This window comes from Mytilus trossulus, unplaced genomic scaffold (genome assembly GCF_036588685.1).
Source record: "Mytilus trossulus isolate FHL-02 unplaced genomic scaffold, PNRI_Mtr1.1.1.hap1 h1tg000234l__unscaffolded, whole genome shotgun sequence".
In the NCBI taxonomy this organism is placed as follows: Eukaryota; Metazoa; Mollusca; class Bivalvia; order Mytilida; family Mytilidae; genus Mytilus; species Mytilus trossulus.
The window spans coordinates 4,038,781-4,066,460 of record NW_026963315.1 but is presented as its reverse complement, the minus strand read 5'-3'; the positions used below and the strand labels follow the sequence as shown (position 1 = coordinate 4,066,460).

Genomic DNA, 27,680 nt, shown 5'->3' with positions numbered 1-27,680 from the left:
TCTTTTGTACCTGTTTCATTTCACATAATATCTTTCTTTACCCCTGTAGGATACCATGTGGTTCAACTATAAGCCTGTTGAGACTAAAATTGCATGCAAGTTTTTCACTAAAAAGTGAAAAATCTTTGTATCAGACCATACTGTCTGCTCAAAAAGTTGAATGTAAGAGGCTTTTTGTGCTCAGATTTATTGTATCATGTCACCTGAGTATAGAAATGATAGAAAAGACAATTTTTTTTATTTCTTATAGCTTCAATATGCATTTTTAAATGTAAATATGTGCTACGGCCTAAATTGACCCTAAATTATTTTTAGTCATACTTGGCCTAAGACCCTTTTAAAGTAATATGATATGTTATTTGTAAGTTTTCTTTCCATTTAAAGTACAATAAGTACATATGTAAGGATTATTTATAATCTAAAAGCTTCACAAATTTAAAATTACTGGAAAATATTACATCTTCATGTAAGGCTCCCCTTCATTGGAAAACCTCCATTTTTAGGCACAGGCTCATATAAATTTGACTTTTGAAAAATTATGCTAAGTCTGATATATCAAATGAGTACTCTTTTGCTTTAAATACATGATGTATTATATATGAAGGCATTTTAAAAGTATTTTTTTGCAATATTTTAATTTTAAAAGCCCCAAATGTTGATAGTTGAAATTTCTCAATTTTAACGTCCAAATTTAACACGTAAAGTTGAATATAGAATTAATCATAGTGTCTATAATATATATCCTATTGTTATGAAACTTTGTAAGCAGTCTTATAATATATAAAGCTTATGTCATACCAAGTTTTATAAAGATTGGTCAACTTTTTCTATCCTATTAGGTCCGAGTACACAGTTATCGTCCTTTGATTTTGGTTGTCCACAAATATAGTCCTTAATGTGGACAGTGTGTTACTTGCCAATTTTTGTTATACCCCTTCCAAATTTAATTCTCCATGTTTTATGCCTCATATAGCAAGTTGGGGGGTGAAATGACACTGTAAAAAAATTTGGGTCATAAATATTTAGGTAAAGTAGTGATTAGGTCCAGCTGAAAAAGGTCAAAAATTAGCACTTCGGAAGCTGTCAAAAGATTTCAAGACCCCCTTAACACAAAATTGTCCATATTATGAGTTAGAGCTGATGAAGTTTTCTATAAATTTGATATAATTTGTCCCAAAAGTAGTACAACATACTGTAAAAATGTTATTGAGAAAGCGCAGGTGGGATTTTTTTTATTTACATTTATTGTCTAAAAGAAATGCACTACGAAATAACTGTGTACTCGGACCACGTGTAATATGTTACAGATGCAAAGTAACATTCAGATTAATCCCCCTTGTTTGTAAAACATAGTAAATCGATCATATTTGGTATAAATCATAAATGATTCATTGAGATTAAATTGTGACTTCATGATGCTTCATTCATGTTAAATAGATTGTATTTTTTTCTTCTGGACTTAGTATAAGACTTAACGGTAAGAAATACATGTATATATATACATATATTATTAGACATCCTGTTTATGATTGAAATAGTGCTTTATGTTTTTTTTCCATTCCTGTGCCGGTATACAAAGCTCTAAGATGGAGTAATGAGAATAATTCATATATTAAGACAAGTATATATACTTAGTAATCCAGTCATAAATGTAAGAATGGCCTTACTAGATCAATAGGAAGACTAAATACAAATTTTGTGAAAAGGCTCTGAAACAGAACTAAAGATTCAGTAACGACGACCCTATTTTCGGCCCATGAAAAAGAGAGAAATCTAATATTCTTAATTGTTAAAATATCTTTGAATGATATAAAATCAAATCAAATTCTTTCCGATCCCTATTACCATGTGGAGTTTCTTGTTTCTATCCTTTATTCACAGATATAATATGTATCGCTTAAATGTCGGACAATATGGATTTATTAAATTTATACAGTTTGACTTGCACATTTTTTTTTTCGCGCCAGATTAAATTTCGATAGGGTTGTTTTAATTTATGGATTGGAAGCATGTTGTAAGTTAGAGATACTAGAAATCCTTACCCTACAGTGGTAGGTTAATATATACTCGACGATACACGGAGAAAGTTACACATTCTCATGAAACCTTTAACATTCAAAGAACGAAACTTTTTTTTAATTTTAATTAAATTTTATTCTCATGTCTGTGAGAGATGCCAATACTTTCATTTGAACCCCCTAACCTGTGTATTGTTCTCATTTTGTGAACTAGGGGGTTCAAATTTAAGACTTTCCCTCCGAGAGTCTTATGCATATTTTGCATACCTTTAATAAGGGGAGATAATAAATAACTGACTAAATACTTTCTTCACATACACTTGTGTGACAATACAATATAAAGCTAATTTAACCTTTTATATTGACTATTTGATTTGCATCGATTTGGTATGTTTGTTTTGACTCTATGAACTAGGCGTGGTTTGATTGTCAATTGAAACATATCGTCGTAAATAAACATTCAATTGATATTTATTGCGAATTTTTTATCCATTAGACAGATATGTATACGTAGGTAAGATAATAAATTTTCTTTAAGATTCGATGTTGCTCTGAGTGTTGTTGACAAGCAGTTGTCAAGTTTTAAGTCTCGATTCCAGTGCCTATGTCACATATATTGCATGTCTAATTTGTGGCCATAGGAAAGAAAAACTGCAGTTATCTTTTTTCCAGATATTACAATGGAAAATCGTGTAGAAGTCATTTTTAGATAATTTTTTTATTGAAAGAGACGAAACATGAATAAATCGAAGGCATTTACCATTTTTCTATTTTATTTTCTGCTATTACAGTAAACTTACTTCCTGTTAAGAAAAAGTTTAACAAGAACAAATTGGTTTTACAAGGGCGGTTAGCTTGCTTGTTTAACCACAACGTTCGACTTTTTTTCTCTCTATAAAATGCAATGTGACTAATGTGTCATCGTCTTTCAAATATGCCATTCTGTTAGAATAATAATTAAACCTTAATGTTTTGATAAACTAGAAAGAAGATTTGATGTCAGACTATTCATAGAATTTGTATTTCACCGACTGAAACTCATCATCAAAATTTTACTAACCATTTGAAATGTAACGGATGCCACTTGTGGAGCAGATTTGCTTATTTTTTCAAGGGCATCTCCATTCGCTAATGTATTTTTTCAAGGGTTCGTGCTTTTCATTAGTATTTGTGAACTAGCTTGTCTCTGGTCTTCCGCCTTCTTTTAAATAAATATTTTCTTGTGTGTTGTTTTTAATAGAGGAAAAAAAATCAAATTACATATATGACCTTGTGCAAATGACAAAATTGATATGAACTGCAAACAACCTGCTTCCTCGTTTCAGTTTAATTTAAGAATCGTAACAAAAACGTTTTTTTAGTAATACTCAGAAAATATAAAGTTAGAAATGTAAACAGATAGAAACTAAGGTTTCTTTTGTAGTGTTTTGTGAACTTCTTTGTTAGTTTCGTCCTCAAGATTTTTACCATAGCGCTGTCAGATTCTTTCTAATTTCTTTTTAAATAAACATTTTTTTTACGTCTTTATCTAAGGTGTTGATTGATAGAGGAAACAGGTTTCATTGCATTTCTGACCTTGTGCAAAATGACAAAAAATAATATGAAACGCAATAACCTGCTTCCTCGTTTCAGTTATATTAAGAATCATAATTCAAATATTTTTTGCAATACTCAGAAAATATAAAGTTTAAAATATAAACAGACAGGAAACTATAAAAATATAAATACAAATGATTACAAGTCATTCAAAAAATATAATAAATCAGAAACCGAAATCCGCAATAAAAACCACATAATTTTTCATAAAATGCATTCTTGTAAAGTTAACACTTTGGTCACAGGTAAAACTACAAAGACAACGTATTATAAATCTATATAAATTTGTCATTTTCCACTAAAATACCGACAATTGTACACACACCTATAGTTTTGATGGATATAAGTTTAACAGTCACTTGTCTTTTCTTGTTTAACATGTTAAAGTGACACCTATAGAGAGAAGGATTTGTATTGTTTACCTAGTAACATATTTGTAATCTTCGTGATGAAATATGGTTATATGCATCATAAAAATTAGTCATTTTCAAACTTGGGAAGTTCTTATTCTATCCTAGCGAGCGAAGGTAAATTCTTATTTCACATTTATGCATGCAGCCTTATATATCCGATCTTTAACAGGATATATTATGGGATTGATACTATTGTAGTTTTATCTACTTAAACTTGATACCACAAATATTTGTAATTTTCAAATTATTAGATCTGTCACAAAACTTTTGAACACGGAGGGGCGTAATTCTTCAAAGGGATCAAATATTGGCAAGCGTAGCGAAACGATTTTTTTTTTTGACGATTTTACAAAAAAAATCGTATTTTTCAATATAAAAAGGGGGGTCTCTGAACCCCACCCCTTGAATCCGCCACTGAGGAACGTAGTTTTATTATTTTCTATCGCTCAAGAGACATGGCTTCTTAAAGGTGTCAGAAAAATCATGGTCATAACTTTTACTTTCATACATTAGGAAATTTCCTTCGGTGATCTGTACATGTAAAAATGTCTTGGAACACGTGCCCGCACCTATTTTATCTGACATCTATAAACATTTTGGTGTGCCTGGTCTACTTAAGGTGCATAATAAAATTTCATAAAACAAAGTCCTTTCATTTTCACGTCGAAGATTTTATCTTGTAATTTTTATTGATAGTCCGGCCATATTTCATTAACATGTACATGTACTTGTTAAAAAGCCCATATTTCATATACATGTACTTGTTAAAAAAAGGCCATATTTCATATACATGTACTTGTTAATAATATGTAACTATGATCATTGCCTTGACCGGTAGTTTGAGTATTCATAATTCATTTGGACACACTATGTGTGAAAAGGACAGTTAAAATGTGATTGATCAGCGAAATAAAATAGTTCATAAGATTGAAATGACATTTGTAGTACAAAGCAAACGATATATAATAAAAGTTTTTTTCTATATATTATATAGTCAGTTCATTCATGATAATAAAAGAGTGACTCACTTTATTCATTCAATTGTTTTATGAATGTGTATCTAACCTATTTCCATAAATTATAGTATTGTCATGTTTGTATTTGTTTTGCCCCGCCCTACTCCATTCTGACTTTTTATAACACATTTTAATGACAATTGCAATGTCTGTCTTACTTAAATTAATGGCTAAACATTCATAAGAAATATTCGATTACAATGAAATATTTTATTTTTTGAAATACTAAGGCTTTTCTACCTCAGGCATTGATCACTTAAGCTGTATTTGGCAAAACTTTTAGGAATTTTGGTACTCAATGCTCTTCAACTTCGTACTGTATTTTAACTTTTTTGGATTCGAGAGTCACTGATGGGTCTTTTGTGGACGAAACGCGCGTCTGGCGTATATACTAATTTAGTCCTGGTAGATCTATGATGAGTTTATTCACATACACATTCCTTTCTATATAATAAAAACGTTAAATATTCCAATTGGCTCATCGGTTTATAACTATCAATGTTCTGAACAAATTTAGAAAAAGGTATTCTTTCAATTTTGTATTGGAGAATTGATAAGAAGTAGTGGCTTCGTAACCGATAATCAACGAGCGACTTTAGTCGCGAGTTGATTATCGTTTTCGAATCCACTACTTCTTATCAATTCTCTAACTTAACCCATTTCTTGTAAAACGACTATCTGTTTCATGATCTGACAATGAATCAACGAAATTTCATGAAAATAATTTCGTATTTTGTCTTTTTTATTCTCTAATATCTGGAAATGGTTAGATCCACACGGTTCACATTTATATTTAACTTAATATAAGTTTAATTTAACTTAAATCGGTTGTTATCTACCCTTATTAATTCCAGATTGTATACTTGTAAATAATTATTTCATTCAATGTTTAATCACAGACATTTCGCAAAAAGACGAGATCTGGGGCTTGACTTTATATAGTGACCTTGCAATCTCTTGATGTTTTTTTTTAAATTTTTCTCGTTGGTTTGCTGTCTCATCCTCGTATATACATACTTTATATTTACTCTTAAGTACACTAACATCAGTTTAGAAAGGGACGTAACTCAAAAATATATATACTGCTATACATAACAAACAACAAAACGCAAACATGCACAAGCTGAACATTATAGTAAATGATTAATTCTACCATGAAATCATGTCGTCCTGCTCTTTAATGTTTATTTATATTTCAATCAAAACAAGTAATCATTTTCCCGTTTGAATGTAATTATTTTTAGTTTCGTGATGTTGTTTAACATGTTTAACGCTAATGACAATGAAAAAGTCGTCAATAAAACGTACGCCGAATAAGGATATTTATTAGGAGTTAAATTATATTCGACTTCATCAAAAGGTAAGAATCAACGAATATTCGTCGAATCTCTTTAAATTGCTATAGAAGATTTAGAAAAGAGAATGGTAATGGAGAATGTGTCAAAGAGACTAAGATCAGAACACACGGGATAAGGCCACCCATGAGTATTCAACGCAACAGCGCGAGAAAAAGCCTGCACCCGGAAGCGTGCATCAGCTGGCACCTTAGCATACATGTATACAAGTTCAGAGAAACGCCACACTAAACTATAAAAACATACAAATGAAACAAAATTTAGAAAAAAATACAGACTAACAAAGTTCCTGACTTTGGAGTCGCAAACATGCAGCGTGGTCCGCACATGATTATTTGACATGTTTTATAGCATGTTTTTAATTTATTTTGGCCCTTGCTTGCATAGGGGTTCTTTTGGGGCTATTCATATAGTATAGCCAGTTACCAAAGACTTTTGAAATATGTGTATTTGTTTATAGTTTTTGCACTTTCCGACTATTGCCCAAAAGTTTTTTTGTCTGATTGTCTGAATTCGTTATAATAAATCATGATAAAATTGAGAAAGAAAATGGGGAATGTGTCAATGTACACAATATTTTGTACTATAATACACAAATATGTCAACCCAGATTGTACAAGTTGTTTATTTCTAAAATGATGTCTTTGTTTAATATATTTACATTATGTTTTGATATTCAAATGTAAACACCTTGCCGCAGGTTGATTTAATGGAAAATGAAGTTGATATTATGTATAGACTTATCTTCTATCGATATCAGTAACAGTTGGTCATATGCAGTGTTATGAAATTTATATTGTGCTGTTTTCATTTTTTTCATCACTGGGTCGATGCCGCTGCTAGTTGAATATCAGTCCCCGATGGTATCATAAGCTACAATGGTCGGTTCTTCGGTACTGACATGATTTATAACAAACCTTTCTAAAATTGTCAGTTAATAATAATACTAATTTTGAAATTGTTAGAAACTAAGGTATCAACTCCTTCAGGAAAAGTTGACCGTAGATGCATATTGCATTTGTTAAGGAACTTTTTTGATATACTTGAAACTCCTTATCTGTTTAGGCTTTTCCTTGGTTTTCAAACATTCGGCGTTGAACGTTCCCGATGAAGGTACTGACGCATGCAATATGACGTGTTTTGTTTCTCATTTCTCAACACGCGAGTTCAGATCCACGCTCTCTTTTCTTTCTATATATATTATAGGCTACACAAATTTGACCGGTTTTTAAAAGACTAAACAAATAGGGTTAATTAAAAAAAATATAAACACCAACAAATATAATGTTTGTAACCCCCAATATCTTCCAAAATATAGCTTGATCGTCTTTCATGCTTGTAGGAAGTTACTGCATTATGAGGAGTTTTGACGATTCATATAAAAAATTAAATATTTTCTGTTTATAAATAATTTCTATAAAATGCATGTAACATGTATATATTGCATGTTCATAATCCGATTAGAGTTGTAAAACTTGTTTTAATCAAATTTTGCATGCACCGATTTATATAACTGGTTTATTCAACTATAATTATTAGATAAATAATCAATTATTAATCAACAGTTGATAAAATTAGAAATTCCAAGAAACGAAGGTGCCAATTTCTTCAGGCAGCATTGACCTTTGAAGAATTTTCCTATTCCTATTTTGTCCTTTTTTGTCAAATATGTGCCCAAAAATGATGCTACATTTTAAAAATCTCGGACAGTTCGAATGTTAAAGTTTGAGCGTTTCCGACGCTACGAAGATTTAACAAGAAAATCACTTCGGACACAATCTATTTATAAAGCGTTGTTATCATTCATTCTTTTGAATCACTAGCATCGTTATCATAAAGTTTGACGTTCCATTTCTTTAACGGATAAGAAGCAAATTAAAACATCGGAGTCCTTTCATTGAATTAATCATTAAATCATCATGCCAAGTTAAAACATGCATTTTTTTTCATTACTAACTTTTTATGGGCTTCGTTCATATTCTCTAGAAGAATAAAATATGCATAATGCATTTCATTCAATTTTATGGATACACATAAAAGAAGCATCATAACAAAGCTATAAGAGAACTTGTTTATTGATCCAGCATCATCATATTCTACCCCTGCGATCAATGCTATGTCTGTTTTAAATGCTACAGTCCACGTCAATATTAACCTTTCGCCTATCTCGACACACCACACCTAGGTGCGATCAAGTTCATATGTGTTCTAGCATACTAAATTAAGTTATTCTTAGCAACAGTGGTAATAAATCTTTTATATCTTCATCTACTTCTCCTTTCAGATTTAAATCATGGCGAGACTGGACGTACCTTTAGTTTTTTGTGGCTATACATTTTATACAGGTAAGTTTTTTACAGGTGAACATTCAATTATTGTACAAGTGCATTTTATGTTTTCTACGCATCTGAATGAGAAAGCAATTGACTTGATAAATAGATCGATAACGTTTATCACCTTATAACAAGATTGTATTAATCTTCATTGATTTGTATTTAATTTTTCCTTACTGTTACAGTTTAACGTGTATTACATTTTTGATGTGAGAAAAAAGGGAGATGCATATGACATAGAGGTGTTTCATTTCCCAAATTTTTTTTTTCATGTTACGTCTTTCCTTTATCCCACTTTTTCGTTATTATCCCCAAATTCCATCTTATTACCCACTATATCCTTCATTTCCACTGTTTTGAACTCAAAATCGACCCCCCCCCCCCATTTCCATTTCTCAACTTCCTATATCCCACATTCACAGGTGTATCTCATTAGAATATTGCTATCATTATCAGCCCCAAAATAATGAATTCTCATTTGATTTAATCATCAAGGAATTCATAAAAACATAAAGGTTGATTCAACCTCGGTGAACGTGTCTTTTTTATATATATATATCTCCCTCTTTTCTGGCTATGAGTTCAGTAAAACTAGATAGAGAAAATAGGCCATTTCTTAGAGGAAACACTTACTTTTCTTATCGAACGAATGCACATAACACTTCTGAATCGCTTTTTGTGGATTAACTGTCACCAGGAAAGCTCAACGACCCCACCCCCGAAAACCATGATAGTAATTCGAATTAGAGAAGAATTAATGAATATATAAATGGTCTATTCGATCGAAACTTGGTTTCGTAAAGTCCAGTGACAAATATTTCATGCATATTAAAGACAAGAATAAATTAACAATACATATATAGGTAAGTCCAGTCAATTGAAGTCCGGTGGACGTGGCTGCGTACTTGTTCATCCGGCACAGCCAAACACACTGGCAAGTGTTTTACTGGCGGTCGGGGAAAACAACCTGTAGTGACCGGGATACTTTTGAGATTAAACATTAGCAAAAGAATGTAACTAATGAACGGAGCATATTGCTTTTTAAAGTTACATTACTTTGTAACAAACCTTTGTGTTAGTTGTATAAGGATCAGTGGCGGATCCAGGATTTTTCATAAGTGGGGGCCCACTGACTGACCTAAGAGGGGACCCGCTTCAGTCACGCTTCAGTGATTCCCTATATAAGCAACCAAATTTTTCCCCAAAAAGGGAAGGCCTGGGCCCCCGCCCCCCTAGATCCGCCTCTGAGGATGTTATGATATCGATCGCCTTCAAATATGATACTGTCATAATAAAACTGTCAATCGATAAGAATAAGTTGTGCATTACAATAGTATTTAACATTTATTTAGAAATTATATTATATTATAAATTCATAATTGATTAATCATGTTTGGTATATAAAAAAGATATATTCAAAACAGCATAAGTGAATATTAAAACGATGCATAGACACGAAAATACATGGACTATACACAGTCTGTAACAAAATAAATGTCTATAAAATGTTTTATGATAGGCATGTATAACGATAGGCAACATTGGAATTACCATTTCTCGAAACATATATCATTTCAATGTACAGCTTACAAAGTAAATGTATACTATGTGAATTTTGATTTTTGGAAAATAAAAACTATGTCAATCTTACTTTGGAAACCAGTAGCCAAGAAAATGTTATAGTTGTTTTGATCTTCAATACAAGTAAAACATTTTATGATATTGATGAAGCTATTTTTTCTTTTTATTCAGTGTTGCTTTTACTCCATCTCACTTCATTGACAGTATCTCAGTCTACCACAGACAGCAGTACCAACACTGCCATTGCGCCAACTACTGTGAACAATAATTTGTCTGTCACTGACACTGAAGCAACAGAACTATTTTCATCAAATTATCCATCATCTTCTATTTCATCTAACAACTCAGATGAATCGATTTCGCCATCTTCATCATCCATGTTCATCGATTCAACATCAAATTCAAGTATCGCTATATCGGTAAATTCAAGTATCGCTATATCGGTTAATTCAAGTATCGATATGTCGCCATACAAATCCTCTTCTAGTCCGGTGAATATGATGTCCTCCTCAAACTTAAGCAATCTACTTGAGACATCGGAAAATCCTATGACAGAAAGTATGCCTAACATGCAATCATCGAGTGACACTGTTACAGTAACAAGCACAAGTGTTTACAATTCGAATTCAAATAATCAAAATAGTTTAAGTCAAACTACTTCAGGTTTTCAACCTGAAATAACACAGACAACAGACATTTTAGAAACAAATAGCCCGATGATAACTACGGGACTTAATACAATGACAAGTATAGATCCATCACCATCGTCAATAGAAACTATCGAATCGTCTGAACCAATCGATTTAGAATCGTCAGTATCGGAATACCTCACATCATCCGACATTGAAGCAACATCGTCAATATTAGCCACAGAAAATCCTTCTTTGACATCAGTCGGTACTGAAATGACATCAACACCCATTGTAGATGCGTCATCGTCAGTATCAACTGATTCATTGAAATCGGACATGCCAAGCAGCTCGGAAACACCAATATCGTCAGAAATTCAAAGTGCTTCCAGTAGTGTTTCCTCTCTTGGTATCGTACCATCGTCGACCGTAATCGCAGCTGCCAGTAGTTCTAATATTCAAGTATCGAGTTCAGTTTTACCGATGACAACGACGACGTCAACAACAACACCTACACCGTCGACCACAACTATACCTCCTTCATCAACGTTAGCAGACGACATTCAATCATCAATAGGTATGTTCTTTTTGGCAATACGTAAGTAGCCTTTAATTTAGGTATTCAATGTATTATTTCAAAGTTAGTTTTACGTCTATTGTTTGACGAGCTATATGTTCAAACGACAAATTTCAGAAACAACTTTGTTTTATTATGACTGTTGTTATTGATCTCTTGCATGCATGCATGATGAATAGAAGACAGCCTTATTATAGTGTAAAAAATGCCCTTTTTTAATTGCTTTGTTTTACGAAAATGAATGTAACGATTATGACCTTAAACAGTATTGGCTGTTTTAATTTGCTTTATTCTGGTTTTCAATCTTTACCAAACTTAGCATTATTGTTGCAGCTAAAGTCAGAAAAGTCCGCTAAATGTGCGTTATTTTTTTTTATTACAAATACCATAAGAAAACACGGTGGTTGCCACTAGTAAAGCTGAATATGTTTTCCATTCCTGAACAAATCGTACATGAATAAATCCTTCCTGTTTTATGGATTTTTCATTGCTCAGTCTATAGTTTCTATATGGTGTTATCTGAACTTCTCTGTCTGTTCGACGTCATATATTGTTCGCTATGACAATGTGATTTTCTCTAGACTAATGAGTTTTAAATGTCCCCCTGATATGTCTGGCTCTTATTGTTAAAATTTTTGACTTTGTTTAATCGTCTATGGACTCTTTGACGCAGTTGATATTGGTAAATAAAGGCAACAGTAGGGTACCGCTTTTAAATAGTTATAAATCGATTACGCGAAAACAAATCCGGGTAACAAACTAAAACCGAGGTAAGCATATCAACTATATGATTAAAAACGGTACAACAGAATCAAACTCTAATATAGAAACCGACTTTCTGATAGGAACTGCTATATTCCTGACTTGGTAAAGGACATTAAGGATGCTGTAGCGATCAAAATCCTTTTCAAAATAAGTAAGTCAAATAGATAAAATTGATGATGGAAATGGAGAATGTGTCAATCAGACACAAACCGACCAAATAAAAAAAACAACAGCAGAAGGTCACCAACAGGTCTTCAATGTAGCGAGAAATTCACCGCACCCGGAGGTGTCCTTCAGCTGGCCCCTAAACAAATATATACTAGATCAGTGATAATGAACGCCATACCAATTTTCAAACTGTACACAAGAAACTAAAATTAAAATAATACAAGACTAAAATTAAAATAATACAAGACTAAAATTAAAATAATACAAGACAAGATGCCAAGAACAATAAGAATGAAACCTTAATAAGAATGTATGGAAAACTTTTCTGTTTCAGATGGAAATAGTTTATTTGAAGTTAATGCAGCATTAGATATCATATGTGGCAACATGACCAGCGATGAGGAACTAAGAGGATTTGTGAGTACCATTTCAATCACTAGCTTGATTTTGATTTGACCCGATACCATTTATTTACGCTACTTTTAGTGTGAACATATATTTATTCCGCATAATATTTGTTTCCCCTGGAAAAAAAACTATGGATATAAAAGTTTTAGAGTACAAACATTACATTATATTATTTCCACCTTCATAATATATTATAATGCTAGCTGTTAATTTTAAAATTGAATTCAATATGAACTACTGTGGATTCCTTATTTTCGTGGGTATCAATTTTCGTGGGTTGTCTTGAGGAAAACTTGCATTTTCGAGGACATTTGAGTTCGCCGATCTTTGTGTACAGAGTGGAAAATTCGTATTTTGTTGAACATTTGAATTCGTTGTTCGCCTGTTTCCACTAAACCCACGAAAATTGGTATCTAACGAATAATAAATGAATCCACAGTATACAAGCGTCAATTAAAAAAGAACACGAACACCTGATCGAAGCTATATTTAATGATGTGGAATTGGTTTGTAGGGGTACATTTCGTGTAAGGAGTAAGGACGTGAGCGATGGAATTGCACTATTGCACAAAGACTACTTTTTAAAAATGTAGATTTTGCGAACAATTTGCATGAGTAAAGTCAAATAAAAATTTGTATTCATAAATTATAAAAGGCCATGTTGGGTTACCACTATGGCATTCAAACATATGATATTTTCTTAAAAATGCAGTATGTTGCACGTTGTCTTTGGAATAAATAATTATTAATTTTTTAAAATAATAATATTTCACCTTAGTTTGTTGAAATAATTTTTCTTTATTTATCTCTGCCTTTTCGGGGCATTTGGTGTTTTATCTATCAATAGTTTGTTTATTGTTTTAGATGATTAAAACGTTAATGTATCGACCACCATTTAGGAAACATTAACCAAGAAAAATCATTTTTACGTGTTTAACTGGGAAAAAAATGTTACACCGAAATTGGTTGATTTCAAAAACAAATCTGTTGCTATATACTTTTCTTAGGAATGGAGGTTGACTGGTTTACCGTTATCCTAATTCTCTTTCGACCCGTCTATTTTTTAAATCGTTTTTAGCAACTATAAGTGATTCTTTCTTCATACAGTTTATATTACACATTGATTCTTAACATATGCCATACCGTGTTAACGTGTCAATTTCTTGAGAATTTTTTTTATACTCCGTGTAAGCAAGAAACTTCCATTTCAAGATAATGTCATTCATTTGTGTGTTCATTTTCATCGAAGTTCAGTATTTTTGTGATTTTACTTTTTTCTAAAACTTGTATCTCAAAAATGTCTTGCACATATATGTACATTGGCCGCTACATACTATTATATACATTAATCAACAGCATGTATTAATACAATTTAATATTATCGTTGTCGCTCTTTAGAATTTCATCATTATGCATTACCATAATTCATTTTGTCACCATTTTAGATACAAGGGGTATTGAAAACCGTGGAGGCAGTTAAAAAAGTTGTTGTTGTAAAGAATGGGTATGTGAAATTGATGATAATGCTTAGTTAAAACACATTAAAAAAATAATTTTAATGGTAGAGACAGTGTTACATATTTCCAGTTAAGCAATCTTTCAATCATATTTATTTTCAGTTTTATTGCAATTAAAAATTAATTTTTACAATGTTTGTGGTAATAAAAGTTTAAACAAACAATAAACAACAAAATAAAACAAACCAGTATATAAAAACCAAAAATAAAACAAAACAGTATATAAAAACCAAAAAATAAAACAAAACAGTATATAAAAACCAAAAATAAAACAAAACATTATATAAAAAACAACCTAAAAATCATAAGTGATAAATTTACAATGTTATAGTAAAATACGTGCTGCCACTCTCACTTTTATTTATCATGTCTGTTAAGTTCACGCATCATTGTTAATACTAAGTATAACGGAATTTGATGAGACTGTCATCAAAGTGAGAGGGTTAGCGCTATAAAACCAGTTTTAATCCACTTTTGAAAATGCCTGTACCAAGTCAGGAATATGACAGTTCTTGTCCATTCGTTTTTGATGTGTTTTGTTATTTGATTTTGCTATGTGATTATGAACTTTCCGACTAAATTTTCTTCGGAGTTCAGTATTTTTGTGATTTTACCTTCTTGAATACACAAAAAAGAAGGAAAAAAATATCAATACCCTAACCTGTTCATATCATACTAGTTTAGTGCTTCGTGTCTGTTATATATAAATGCTTGATTGTTTCTGGCAAACCAGACAATGAACACGACTTATGTTATTTTATAAATTTACATGTATCATTAATTTATTTGATGATTATGACGTTTGACGATTTTATGCTTTCAGGTGTCCAAACAAAACGAGGAGAAAACGGTATGTTTACATATTTTTGTATTGTTCTTACTGAAAACGTCCTTCAGTTAATGAATCAATTGATTTCAAAGACAAGAAATCTGACTTAATGTGATACACAACACAGTCATCATAAATAAGAAAACAGTTTTTACTGGATTCATATAATTTCAATGATGATACGAAGTTCACGACGAGTATAACTGGTTTAACGGGTAAAAGGCAAATTTAGAAATTTCTTGTTAATAAACTGATTGTTTCAAAAAATAAATATGATGGAGTTGAGTGGGTATAAATCTTTTTTCATGACAAACAAAATTAATTTTTATAAAATGTGTATCTTTGTCAGAGTTGTCATTTACAAAGTGTTTTTTCCTAATTTACAGTGCAGCCAGTGCATTAACATCAGAAGTTAAAATGTCTGTCGATGCCAATACGGCGGCAGAAAATCCAAAAGCAGTCGCAAATCAGATTACGGAGGCATTTAAAAACAATACCAAATTTAATTTAACTGACGCCGACAACTTTAGAGCCTCGGGTGAGTTTATCATTACAATACTCAAATTTGCTGATGGGCAAATTTTACATTAAAACTTACCTTATTCACTCATTATAAGAAATGCACCTGAAATGTCCAGTTTTTTCTGTGCCGAGTCTTGACGTTCTATATCGTCCAATCTAGATAAAAAATCACATAATTGAGGTCAAAGTTTTGAATAAGTTTGCTAAAATTTCTAATTCAAAACAAATGTATGTAAAATGCCGAATTGAAAATAATAAGTATAATTTTAATTGCATAACTTTGATTCATTAAAATATGCCATACCGTCTTAAAATGCTTTCAATGTTCTATATATTTCGTGAAAACTTGCATTTTAAGAAAAAAAATCATCCCCATATATGACATTTTTGTTACATGTTTTTCAATAACTGTGTGTTAGATAAGCTGATTTATAATCAGCAATTTGATAATTATTTTCAACAAGGTAGACCTTAAATTGGCTTTGAATAACAGTTGAACGATATCATTGCAATGTTCTAAAAAAAATCTGTACGTTTTCACTGTATCGTATTTACATGTGTGTGTAATGAAGTTCTTGCTTATTTTTAACATGTAACAATATACTCATCATATATCCCAGGATTAAAACAGTTTTGTATTCCGACAAACGCACGTTCCGTCTACAAAGGAGCATGAGGACCAATAATTTCTAAACGTTTTGCCAAAAAAACAGATCGTATTCTCAGCATCAATTATTCACTAACTATGTTTAAGACTCAGTATGGCTACATTACCATGACGTTGTCATTTTGCTCTGAACTTGTGATTTTGAATGTAGCTTTGGTATCTTTCCTATCTCTTTTGCTATAATAACATAAATAATGTTTATATGCAAACTTCACAAATCTTCCAAAAAATATTTTATTTTGCCTGTTTGAGATGAACGTACATCAAAATTTGCCGTGTTTCACATTTCTAGTAGTTTGTGAAAACCAAATAGCAATAAAAGGATATGATGTTGTGGTGTATTCATCCTGCACAAAATTCATACAACAAATGAATCAATCGAATTGCTTTTATCTTAATTTTTCTATAAAACTAATAATATAATTGTATCTTTTCAGCTCAAAAAACGTTTAATGATTCATGTAAAGCTGGTGTGTGTAATAATCTTTATGGATATATGTGTACTAGAATAAATTCAACACATGGTACGTGCACGAGTAGATGTAAAGGTGAAACTTGTTCTGACCATGGAACCTGCAGTACCATAGTAACAGATAGTAACGTTTTTGGACATCATTGTTCGTAAGTGTGTATATGCTAATCATGTACGCTGCTCATGTTTTCTTCAGAAAATGCCTGTTCAATCAAAATTATAGTTGTTTTCTATTCGCTATATTGGTTGATATAGTCTACCATTTGATTTTGTTAAGTTTTATAGACTTCCCTTCTTGAAATTGCCTTGCAATTCGGTATTTATTTAATACTGTTTTTAACGTTCCTTTATATTTTTCTGCTTTAACATTGTTCAAATTTACCACAAAAAATCTTCAGAACTGTTATTGTCCATATGTCACTTTGTATACATTTCATTGAATGTTTATCATATACCTCATCCATAATATTATTTCTTTTTGGTCGTCAGCTTATATATTTTATAATTTGTCTTTTCAATCAAAATGTTAGGGGACGAAAACCGATCTAACAAATTTGTGAAAAACCCAAAAATTGGTACCCACGAAATTAAATGAATTCACAGTACTGAAATTAATTAAATCCAGTAAACAAACATTTCCCCTTTAAAGATGGTAAGGCAGTATACATTAAAAAGGATAGAGTTTGTCCATACTCTGCCAAAATGTAGTATACATTGATATATTCTCAAAAATATAATAAAACTGACAGGTCATTACGCATATATGTATATGTGTTTTCAATTTTAGCTTTCAACATTCGATTACAGCTTTGAACATCTTTAAAAGAGAGAAAAGAGAGGCGAAAGATACAAGAGAGACATTCAAGTTCATAATTCGAAAATAAACAAGCAGTACCATGGCTAAAAAAGATAAAAAAAAAACCAACAACCAACCTATAGTTAACAAAATACAAGATAAACAACTAAAAACTTAGCAACATAAACCCCACAAAACGCATAGGGTGATCGCAAGTGGTCCATTATTCGTGTTGCTCATATTAATACAATGCCAAGTCTAATTTGGTATGTAAAATTCGTGAAAAGAGGACGGGATTGTGGTAACTACATTGAAAAATATCCGCTATCAATTGTGAAAATAATATTCCATAACGGTCAACCAACTCAGAATTTTAAACATTTCATTTGCTAGTTTTTATCTATATACAGATTGTGCTACAAACGAATGTCACGATAGCCTAAAATACTAAAGCCTTCATCAAGTAAACAAAAGACTAATATATAAAAATATTTAGAGCATCGAATCCGAATTACATAACAATCAGAAGAGAAGAGAGGAAACATCTTTAAAATTTTGTTATGTAAACTGCATTAAATTCGAATATCGTGTTTTGCTTTAAATTGCTATTTTTATCAATAATTTTTGTTCCTTTTTTATATAGGTGCCACAGTGAAGAATATTATAAATATGAAGGAGACAACTGCGAAGACAAAAGAATGAAATGGGAATTAGCTGTTGCCATAGCAGCCGGATCAGGGGGAGCAGTTATTTTAATCTTAGTTTTTGTTCTAATAATATGCTGTTGCTGTAAAAATAAAGGAGACAAGTATGGGTATGTTTAAATTTAGTTTTTTTAATTTATAGATCATTGATTTTTAGACTTTATATGAAAAAGAAGATGTGGTATGATTGCCAATGAGACAACTATCCACAAAATACCAAAATGACACAAACATTAACAAATATAGGTCACTGTACGGCCTTCAACAATGAGCAAAGCCCATACCGCATAGTCAGCTATAAAAGGCCCCGATAATACAATGTAAAATAATTCAAATGAGAAAACTAACGGCCTTATTTATGTAAAAAAATGAACGAAAAACAAATGTGTAACACATAAACAAACGACAACCACTGAATTACAGGCTCCTTACTTGGGACAGGCACATACATAAATAATGTAGCGGGTTTTATGTACATTTTTAAGATATTAGAGTATTTTACATAACCACATGAGAAATGCGACAGTAAAATATTGAATGTCTTTCAAAAAACCTTCATGCAAAATACGGCGTTATAGTTATTAGAGAATTTGAATAAGTGAAGCAAGGTTTATTATTTTCATGCTTGCAGTCTTTGAGGCAGAAACGTATAAAATGTCTTTAACAAATTGATACAAACTCATTGTCCATCAAATTATGTTTTTTTTTTCATTTGTCAGTCCGAGAGTGTGACATTTTCAAAAATTAATTATCTTGCTGAGCCATTGGAAAGAGTCTTCCTCATATTAACCAATCAAAATCAGACATTTAACGTGAAGTATAGATATAAATATTTGTATAAACATAGGTTTTGTTATATTTAGATATGATAGAAGACACAGTTATGAACCAATGTCAGATGTTATAGGAAGATCTGGACCTGCGTATTATAGAAATGACACTAAAAATCAACAACCGGTGAGTGTATGTGTCGTTATTAAGTAGACATTATAAATAAGTTGAAAACGCAAAGCTTTACCTCAAAATTGAATCTAACAATTAACCACTGAAACGCATTTCGAACAGTTGCAAATACAATGATTGTTAGCTTGGTTTATTGTTTGTTTGAATTACAGACTATATCGAATGGCTCTTTATTTTGATCATAGGTACTACTGATAAACATAAATACAAAATATCACTAAGCTTAATGTCCCTCAAGACTTGTTGCCGAAAAGAAATCAATGACTTTATAACTATTGATATCAACCTTTAAAAGCTTTTTATTTTTATCTAACTATTTGTTGAAGGTTTCCATTGGAGTTGATCTGATGTACATGATATATTGTCATGCATTTTGTTTTTTTATTTTTTAGGGGTTTACAAATTTAGGTTATGATGATGATAAATATAGTGACTATAGTGATCCAAGTCAAACAAGGCCCCCAAACGGACAATCATGGAATCCAGAGGATAGCAAAGACACATATGCAAAAATAACTGAACAGTTAGACCAAGAAAAACGTTTTGAGGTAGATTTTATTCTATTGAATTATATAAGTTTTTCGATTATGCCTAGATATAACATTGCATGAAAAACGAAAGCAGGCTTATTATTATAGATTTATGTGTCCATTTGATTAATCTGTCTGTTATTTTGGTCCAAGTATACATTACTGGTACAAAAGTGAAAAGAATCAATTAAAACTTTGTCGTATGAATTTGAGTGTTGTAATAACTAAAAATGAGTCTTTTTTCACCAAAAGTTACAAGTGTATCTATATTTTATATTTGTAACACAGAAGTGATGGCTTAATGTAATTTTAGAAAAAAAACCAAATTGCACTGTTTAATCTTAAATTAAGAGGAAGTTAGGGAGCTACCATTTGATTTTTTGGAGGGGGGGCTAGGATGACAAATTTTGTCCTGCCTTTTTATTTTTCAGTCTATTCGGTCCTGCCTTTTTTTTCTTAGCTTATCCTGACTTTTTTACAACAATTGTCATCCTGACTTTTACTCATTACTCATCCTGCCTTTTTTTCAAATTTCATCCTAGCCCCCCCCCCCCTCCCCCCATAAAAATCAAATGGTAGCTCCCTTAGTCTAATGAAGTACAAATCTCGCAAACCGATCAATAGACACAAACCAATGTAACCAACACAGTTTTATGGAATAGCATAAACTAAACAAGGATCAGGATCGGGTGCGTCGAAAGGTTATGAGCTTACGGCTATACATGCATCACAAATCAATTCACACCTATCAAAATGTCACAATCGGGAATTGAGAACAATCGTATAGATAACATATTAGACCCTATATTATCAATTTAAGATCGACGACCACGCAAGTATGTCGTTTGTGAGTTAAGACGTCGACGTATCTAGACGATGACCGTATAACATATCTTATATCGGGGTGAGAAAAAAAATCGCAAATAAGTTGTCTAAGAAATACTCAAATTTAAAATCTATTTGAATAAATAATTCTTCGGTACTATAGATAAGTCTTTGTGTTATAGATAAAAAGACCACAGGTATCTGGAAGTATACGACAGAATTCAAGCGCGGAGGTAAATATACATTTGATTAAATTAGGGTTGTATATTATAGATATAGATTTTAAACACAGACATATCAATATCATTAAAACAATACGTTTATTTATAGATAATTTTACTGATATTGCTGCAAAATTGAGCAAGTACCCCCAGATATTCTTTATTACTTATTAAAACATATATCTACAACGATAAATTGTTTATCAATCAATGAAATGCAAATGAGAAGAGCTTTCGTACCTAGTACAAACAAATATACATGTACTATATGAAATAAATTTTCAAAACCCATTGAAAAATTCTCTGCAAGCTGAAATTTTGCTTACTGTTATTTTTCAATTTAGTCATATCCAAAAGGACGGGTAATAATTGTTTAGTAAAATGCAGTGGTAGTATTTTTCTTGATTTGTTTTATCTAGTTTTCTTTTTGCCCATTTATGAGGATATAGATTTGGGGAGGGTTGGTCAATTCATTTTTTGTTTGATTATTGTTTTAAGACATTTTCAGTCTTTATTTCTAAAAAAAGTTCACTGGAAGATACCCGTCCAGAACTTGTTGATAAATATTCCGTATCAACTTCACAAATAATACAAGATGGTCTTGAAGTATAGATTTTGCGTACTGACGTTGGTTATCATCTTAATAACGTGTTATAGTATCTTTTTATTTGTCTTTATAAATATTACGTTAAGTCAGTTTTTTGAGATATTCTTTTGAAGTGACACTGTGGTTATGTAAAACATCATACTTTGAACGACAAAATTATTTCATTTATTAATATTGCTTTTACTTATGGATCTTGACATACTATGAATGACAAAACTATTTTATTCAATCATTCTACTTTTTCTGTTAAGTCTGCTTTTTATGATGTACATTTGTCGTGATACTTTACTTATGCATCCCGTCATACTTTGAACACATAATTATTTTATTTATTATTATTACTTTTGCTGTTAAGTCTGTTTTTTTTTGTTATATCAACTTTACGTGACTCTGCATTTATGTATGTACTTTGAACGACAAAATTATTTTTATGTCTTCCTGTGCGAATTTAAAACGCGCAATTTTACACCAGTACTGAAAACCTTCTATCCTTTACGGGTAGACTTTACATGGATAAATTAAGTCGTATAAGAAAAGCAATATGAGTATGTTAAATTTGATGTATGCCTTCTTGACAGTGTGCTTCTTCGTTACATTTGTTGTTTTTACAGTGATATTGAGATGATAACACAATATTGACTGCTGTACCCCTATTTTTGACATTTTTACTCTTTGAGTATGTTTGTTTTGTTCATGCATCGTTGACAATGTAATGTAATTTGATGCAACTGTCATACAAGTGAGAGATTTAGCTAGCTATAAAACCAGGTTCAATCCACCATTTTCTACATTAGAAAATGCCTGTACCAAGTCAGGAATATGACAGTTGTTATCCATTCGTTTAATGTGTTTGGACTTTTGATTTTCCTTTTTGAATTTTTCTCAGAGTTCAGTATTTTTGTGTTTTTTTGCTTTTTTCTATGGCCTATTTTTTATATTAGTTGTTATCCATTCGTTTGATGTGTTTTATAATTTGATTTTGCCCTTTGATTAGGAACTTTCTGTTTTGAATTTTCCTCAATATTTCTGTGATTTTACTTTTTGCTTACAATTCTCTGTAGTATTGGCCTATTGTTCTCTGTAATCTCAATTCTTCTGTAAACCCATCGAGGACATAAATGTTTGAATTTGAATTTGACCAAGTGCAGAAAGGTTAATATAAATACAGACAAGTTATAAGCAGTTAGCTTTAAGCGAGTCCACCTTAGATTTACTCAATATTTCCAGTGGAAACTATGGTTTAATTACAACTTCTGCCCTTTATAGCTAGTGTTCAAAGATATTTGGTTTTAAATTGTGATGTTGTGATATTGACAGATAGATGTAGTATAGCTATTCGCCGTATCAGAATCTAATGCATTCTGGGTAATGTTTTTCAAAAGTGTACACCAAAACGCCGTGATTGGTCGAAATCGTCCAGAACAATGTAAATTCAACCAATGAAGTGACGTTGTTTTCATTTTAGGATACGAACAATGATTCATTAGATTCTGAAAAGGCGAATTGTAGTTTTAGATTGTAGCTATAGAATTACTAGCAATACGATGCTTTAAATGTTTAGAATCATGAACTCTCTGAAATTCATTTGATTTCTTTTAATTACTCACCTTATTTTATCAGATACATTTTGTACCACAATCAGTGTGATTTAGAATTAATTCATGTCTTCAGATTAAAAGAGAATGTAGAAAATTAAGAAAGTATTTAACGCATTTTGTTTTTCGACCATGGTAACATTTTTCAAAGATTAAGATTGTTTTTGTAATTACATCACGAATAATGACTGACCATCTGATGTCTGATGTTGTTGTCTTCATTGCAATATGAATGATATAAAGTCTGAAATAAGTATACTCATGGATAGTTTACATTCATACGATATCTTATTCATTTTTTATAAATTAAAGAAGTAATATTTATTTATTTCTGATTTACAGGCAACAACAGGATTTTAAAATACAACAGCAGCCATACCATGGAGAGAACAATATTCTTAATTATAGTATTGGTTATTAGATGTGTTTAAACTATTTGCTCTTCCGTCATAATGATCATACTTTGTAGTTTGATAGATTGAAGTGCCCCACCTACGATAGTAGAGGGGCATTATGTTTTCTAATCTGTGCGTCCGTTTGTCCGTTCGTCCTTTTATCCGTCTGTCCCACTTCAGGTTAAAGTTTTTGGTCAAGGTAGTTTTTGATGAAGTTGAAATCCAATCAACTTGAAACTCAATACACATGTTCTCTATGATATTATATTTCTAATTTTAATGCCAAAATTAGAGTTTTTACCCTAATTTGACGGTCCACTGAACATAGAAAATGGCACTGCGAGTGGGGCATCCGTGTACTGTGGACACATACTTGTTTTTATATATTCAAAATGCAATAACGAGACAAACGTTTGTTATATATCTCTAAATGATCTGATATTATATATGCTTAATTTGTCCATTCATGTTGTTAAAATTTTCATCGTTTGTTTAGTTGGTCTTGTTTTTGATATTGTTTGTTTTATTTTTACATCCTTATATATGTGTCTAATAGCAGTTTACAAACACAATGGCAATAGACATCTTTAGAGCTCGATGCATTTCTGTCAACAATTCTAGTTTTAATGAACATCATTCGTCCATTGAGGGGCATCGTCACTACCGTTTCCATGTTGAGCTTTTGGCTGGAAAACAATGATGCTATATTACACAAATTAATCGACGAATTAAATTCTCATAATTGACAATTAGCCCTGCTGAAATAAGGAAATTGTGATAAAGTACCTACCGAACCAACATTGTTTCTAGTTTATCCTGCACAATGACGATCACTAAGATGCTTGATGAACGTTTATAGTATAGGGATACAGGCGCTCCCCTCTATCTGGTAAATGACGTCATAAAGGCGCGCATAGTTGACGAGGGTTTTTTTTTTCTGGTAAAAAACAAACTCGAAAGTGGTCTATTGTAGGAACACATATTCTTAAAAGGCTTTGGGATATATTTTGGATACTGATGATTTTTTATGGATGAAGAACTCTTGCAACCTAATTTAAATATCGAAAAAAGTATACATTAAACATTTAAGTGTCAAGATATACAGCCAATTAAACAATTCTGAAGTAGGACTTGACATGTATAATATAAACAATAGAACTTATCATGGTTGAAGAAAACTTAAAGTCATCGAATCCATTGTGGGTATTTGGAAACATATCAACAGTTAAAGATACTGGAAGGTTATGAAAACACAACTTTAAGCTTAAGGCTACTCTGCACCTAATCGGATTCCTTTGTGTAGTCAATATTCATGTCTACCTGGATAGTATAGAGCTAAGCTAATGACTGTCATTGAATCTTTACATACTGTTGAGAGTTCATTCATCATCACTATATATGATATTTCAATATTGAAACTATATTCACTCATGGAAATCTCTTATTTTCATTTTTATCATTTGTCTGTTGTGTTATAATAATTTGTTTTGCTTTGTATATTGTTATATTTATTATTGCGAACAAAGTCCTTCTAATCATATTCCCCCAAGTGTAATTTATTTTTGATTATCATATTCGGATGGACTTTGAATACTTCTTTATATTTTTAGATGTAAACTTATCTTGTATTACATACCATTTGCACATATCAAACATTTGATAACGGAATAAATGTCTGGCTCACTGTAATCTTGATATTTATGATGAGTTACGTAATTTATCATTATGAGTTTTTCTATTGTTGTATACCCTTGTAAAGAAATTTTTCTTCTATTTTAAATAAAGATTTATAGAATGTGGAATGGGGAAAAGGAACTCGTCGGGATCAACTTATTCATTTACTGTTTGATTTTTGTAGCTTACCTTTTAACTAGAAGATGGACAAATTGTTTCTTCAAATCAAGCTAACAAAAAAACCGTTGTTATAATAATTAAACCAACAGAGTTATAAAATATAGAAAAATGATCCTTGAATTGTCTTAACATGCTTAATGAAATCCTTTGATATTCTTATAACAACAAGCCCCCCCCCCCCTGGCAAATGTTATTATGCCATGTACGAAAGTACATGTATATCAAGAAAGGCACTTCTGACGCAAGTAATGTTAAAGTTTTAATTTCATTTAAACCTCAAATCATGTTTTATCCAATGTTTTATTTTAAGTGGTACACACTGCACTCACAACACTGTGAGTATGTCACAAGTAGTACTTTCTCTCGGTCAATATCTGCAACGGACAGTAACCAATCTAGTACCAAACAATTTTGTGTTGACATGAAATGTCATTGACATGTTCATTTTCTAAAAATAAGCTGTTAATAAAAGGGTGATTTATTCGAAACACTAATGTTTTTCAACCCTCAGGCATAGAAACCCTTAACTAAAATTTGCAATTTTTTTCGGAAAATCTGGGGTATTAATGCTTTTCAGCTTTGTATAAAACTGACTTGCGAAGTATTTTAATCCGAGTGTCACTAAAGAGACGAAACGTGCTTCTGTCGTTTCAAATTGTAAACCTTGTAAATTTGATTACATTTTCTATGAACTATTTAGTAGAACCCTGTAGTTGTTAAATATGTAAACTTTTATTTCATTGACATCACTTTCATTTTATATTCATGTTTTTACGAAAACGTTCAACTTTATTTCAATAGGTTTTAAAATAAATGCTGAATTAAAACATCTTGACATTACTGATATCAAGGTGTTGTTGCTCATGAAGATCTACGCATTTACTTTCCTTTTCTATAGATTTATATTTATACATATAGCATTCACAGAGATACGCTGAATCTAATTCATGTTCATGTAGTTATATTTCTGTTACATCAATGTGCATATTTATTCCGCAGAATCCCTTTTTTTTCGTGTGTCCATCATGAAGCTAGTTACCAAAGTCATGTGTATGAAAAATTGTGCATTTGTTGTTGATTTATCTAATGCATTGATTTATGTTTTAAATTAAAAAAAGTATTTTAAATGAAAAAATCAAGAATTTTACTGTACAATAAATTATGTTTCGTACAAGTGTTTTGAATTTTGTTTTAAATCTAGGTTGCTTATCATACCAACAATACAAATAGCGATTTTGCGCTGAAATAATGTGTTGTCAGGTCATAATTAACAGTCTTATATGAATACAGGTTCGCAGTTCATTATACTCTTTGAAGTGTTATATCTTTATTGCTACCAGATTTGAATGAATAAGTCAAACTTTATCGTTTCTAAACGTAAAAACCACAGTGAACAGATATCGTTAATGCATAATCAAATTATTCCAAATTCCAACAACATACATTGAAGCAAAAAGACATGTTAAATTTGTTTACAGAACTTCAACAACCTTAATCTACATTAATATATCTACATAATTGATTTGTTGATTGTTGGTACTTTAACGCCACTTTTTAGCACCGCATTTTGGCAATTTCGTGGCGGTCAGTTTTATCGGTGGAGGAAGATGGAGTGTCCGGAGAAACCCACCGACCTTAGATAGAAAATTTGAAGTCCTAGTCAATTAAGATTGAAGTCAATTGCACCCGCAAAAGCGGGGTTCGAACTCACACACTCAGTGTTGACTGGGTAGTGATTACAGTAGTAGAATTATTTAGACCTCTTGGCCACCGAGGAATTGAGTATGATACGTTGAAATAACTGTCTTCATTGTATGAGGTCTCTCAAGTAGACCAACCTTTATCCATGTTTACATCTCAAAGCTTTGCATTGCAGTTAACGAATACCGGGTAAATTAAACATGTTAAAAAGGGTTTCCTAATAAATATAATTTCTTTTATCAATAGAACAGTTCATCTTTATCCATGTATTGTAAATATATAAAAAATATTGCAATAAAAAAACCACGATATTCTAGATGTTTCTAATTTGAACAAGTTGAAAAATGCTATAGATTGTCTAAATTGTCCAACGTGTATTTAAAGCTAGAAAACTGCCCATATATCCATATATCCATTTATATGAAGTCCTCTTCCGAATGATTCTGAGAACTATTACAGGCCGTACACCATTTTGTAGAAGGCAACGTTTGAAATGCTATACAAAGGGCTTAATTAACACATAAGCGAAAGTTTGAGACCTACTGTTAATTCCTACAAATAAAATATGAGTTTCTTCTGTTTATGAAAGGTATATTTTCCACCTTAATATTGAAAAAGAAAAA

General features: G+C 31.3%; 1 protein-coding gene across 3 annotated transcripts; it reads left to right on the top strand.

Annotated features, from left to right (window-relative positions):
* Positions 1–2,489: 2,489 nt before the first annotated feature.
* On the top strand, positions 2,490–26,504 carry LOC134701274 (uncharacterized). Of its 3 annotated transcripts, none has more exons than XM_063562399.1 (13): positions 2,490–2,532; positions 8,683–8,743; positions 10,484–11,518; positions 12,786–12,868; positions 14,305–14,363; positions 15,200–15,226; positions 15,592–15,743; positions 16,832–17,015; positions 18,306–18,476; positions 19,230–19,329; positions 19,722–19,877; positions 20,867–20,917; positions 23,450–26,504. In XM_063562399.1, the coding sequence occupies exons 2-13, from the start codon at positions 8,692–8,694 to the stop codon at positions 23,465–23,467; spliced, it is 2,088 nt and encodes a 695-aa protein (XP_063418469.1). In that variant the 5' UTR covers positions 2,490–2,532; positions 8,683–8,691; the 3' UTR covers positions 23,468–26,504. The 3 variants fall into 3 exon arrangements, with proteins under 3 accessions (XP_063418469.1, XP_063418468.1, XP_063418470.1); XM_063562398.1 differs by lacking the exon at positions 2,490–2,532 and adding an exon at positions 3,932–4,141; XM_063562400.1 differs by lacking the exon at positions 2,490–2,532 and adding an exon at positions 3,933–4,141 and having other exon boundaries at positions 19,230–19,323.
* Positions 26,505–27,680: the final 1,176 nt, after the last annotated feature.

Coding starts and splice junctions, on each gene's coding strand:
- LOC134701274 (XM_063562399.1), top strand. CDS start 8,692: ATGGCGAGACTGGACGTACCTTTAGTTTTTTGTGGCTATACATTTTAT. Junction 15,744..16,831: donor CGACAACTTTAGAGCCTCGG/GTGAGTTTATCA, acceptor GTATCTTTTCAG/CTCAAAAAACGTTTAATGAT. Junction 18,477..19,229: donor AATAAAGGAGACAAGTATGG/GTATGTTTAAAT, acceptor TGTTATATTTAG/ATATGATAGAAGACACAGTT.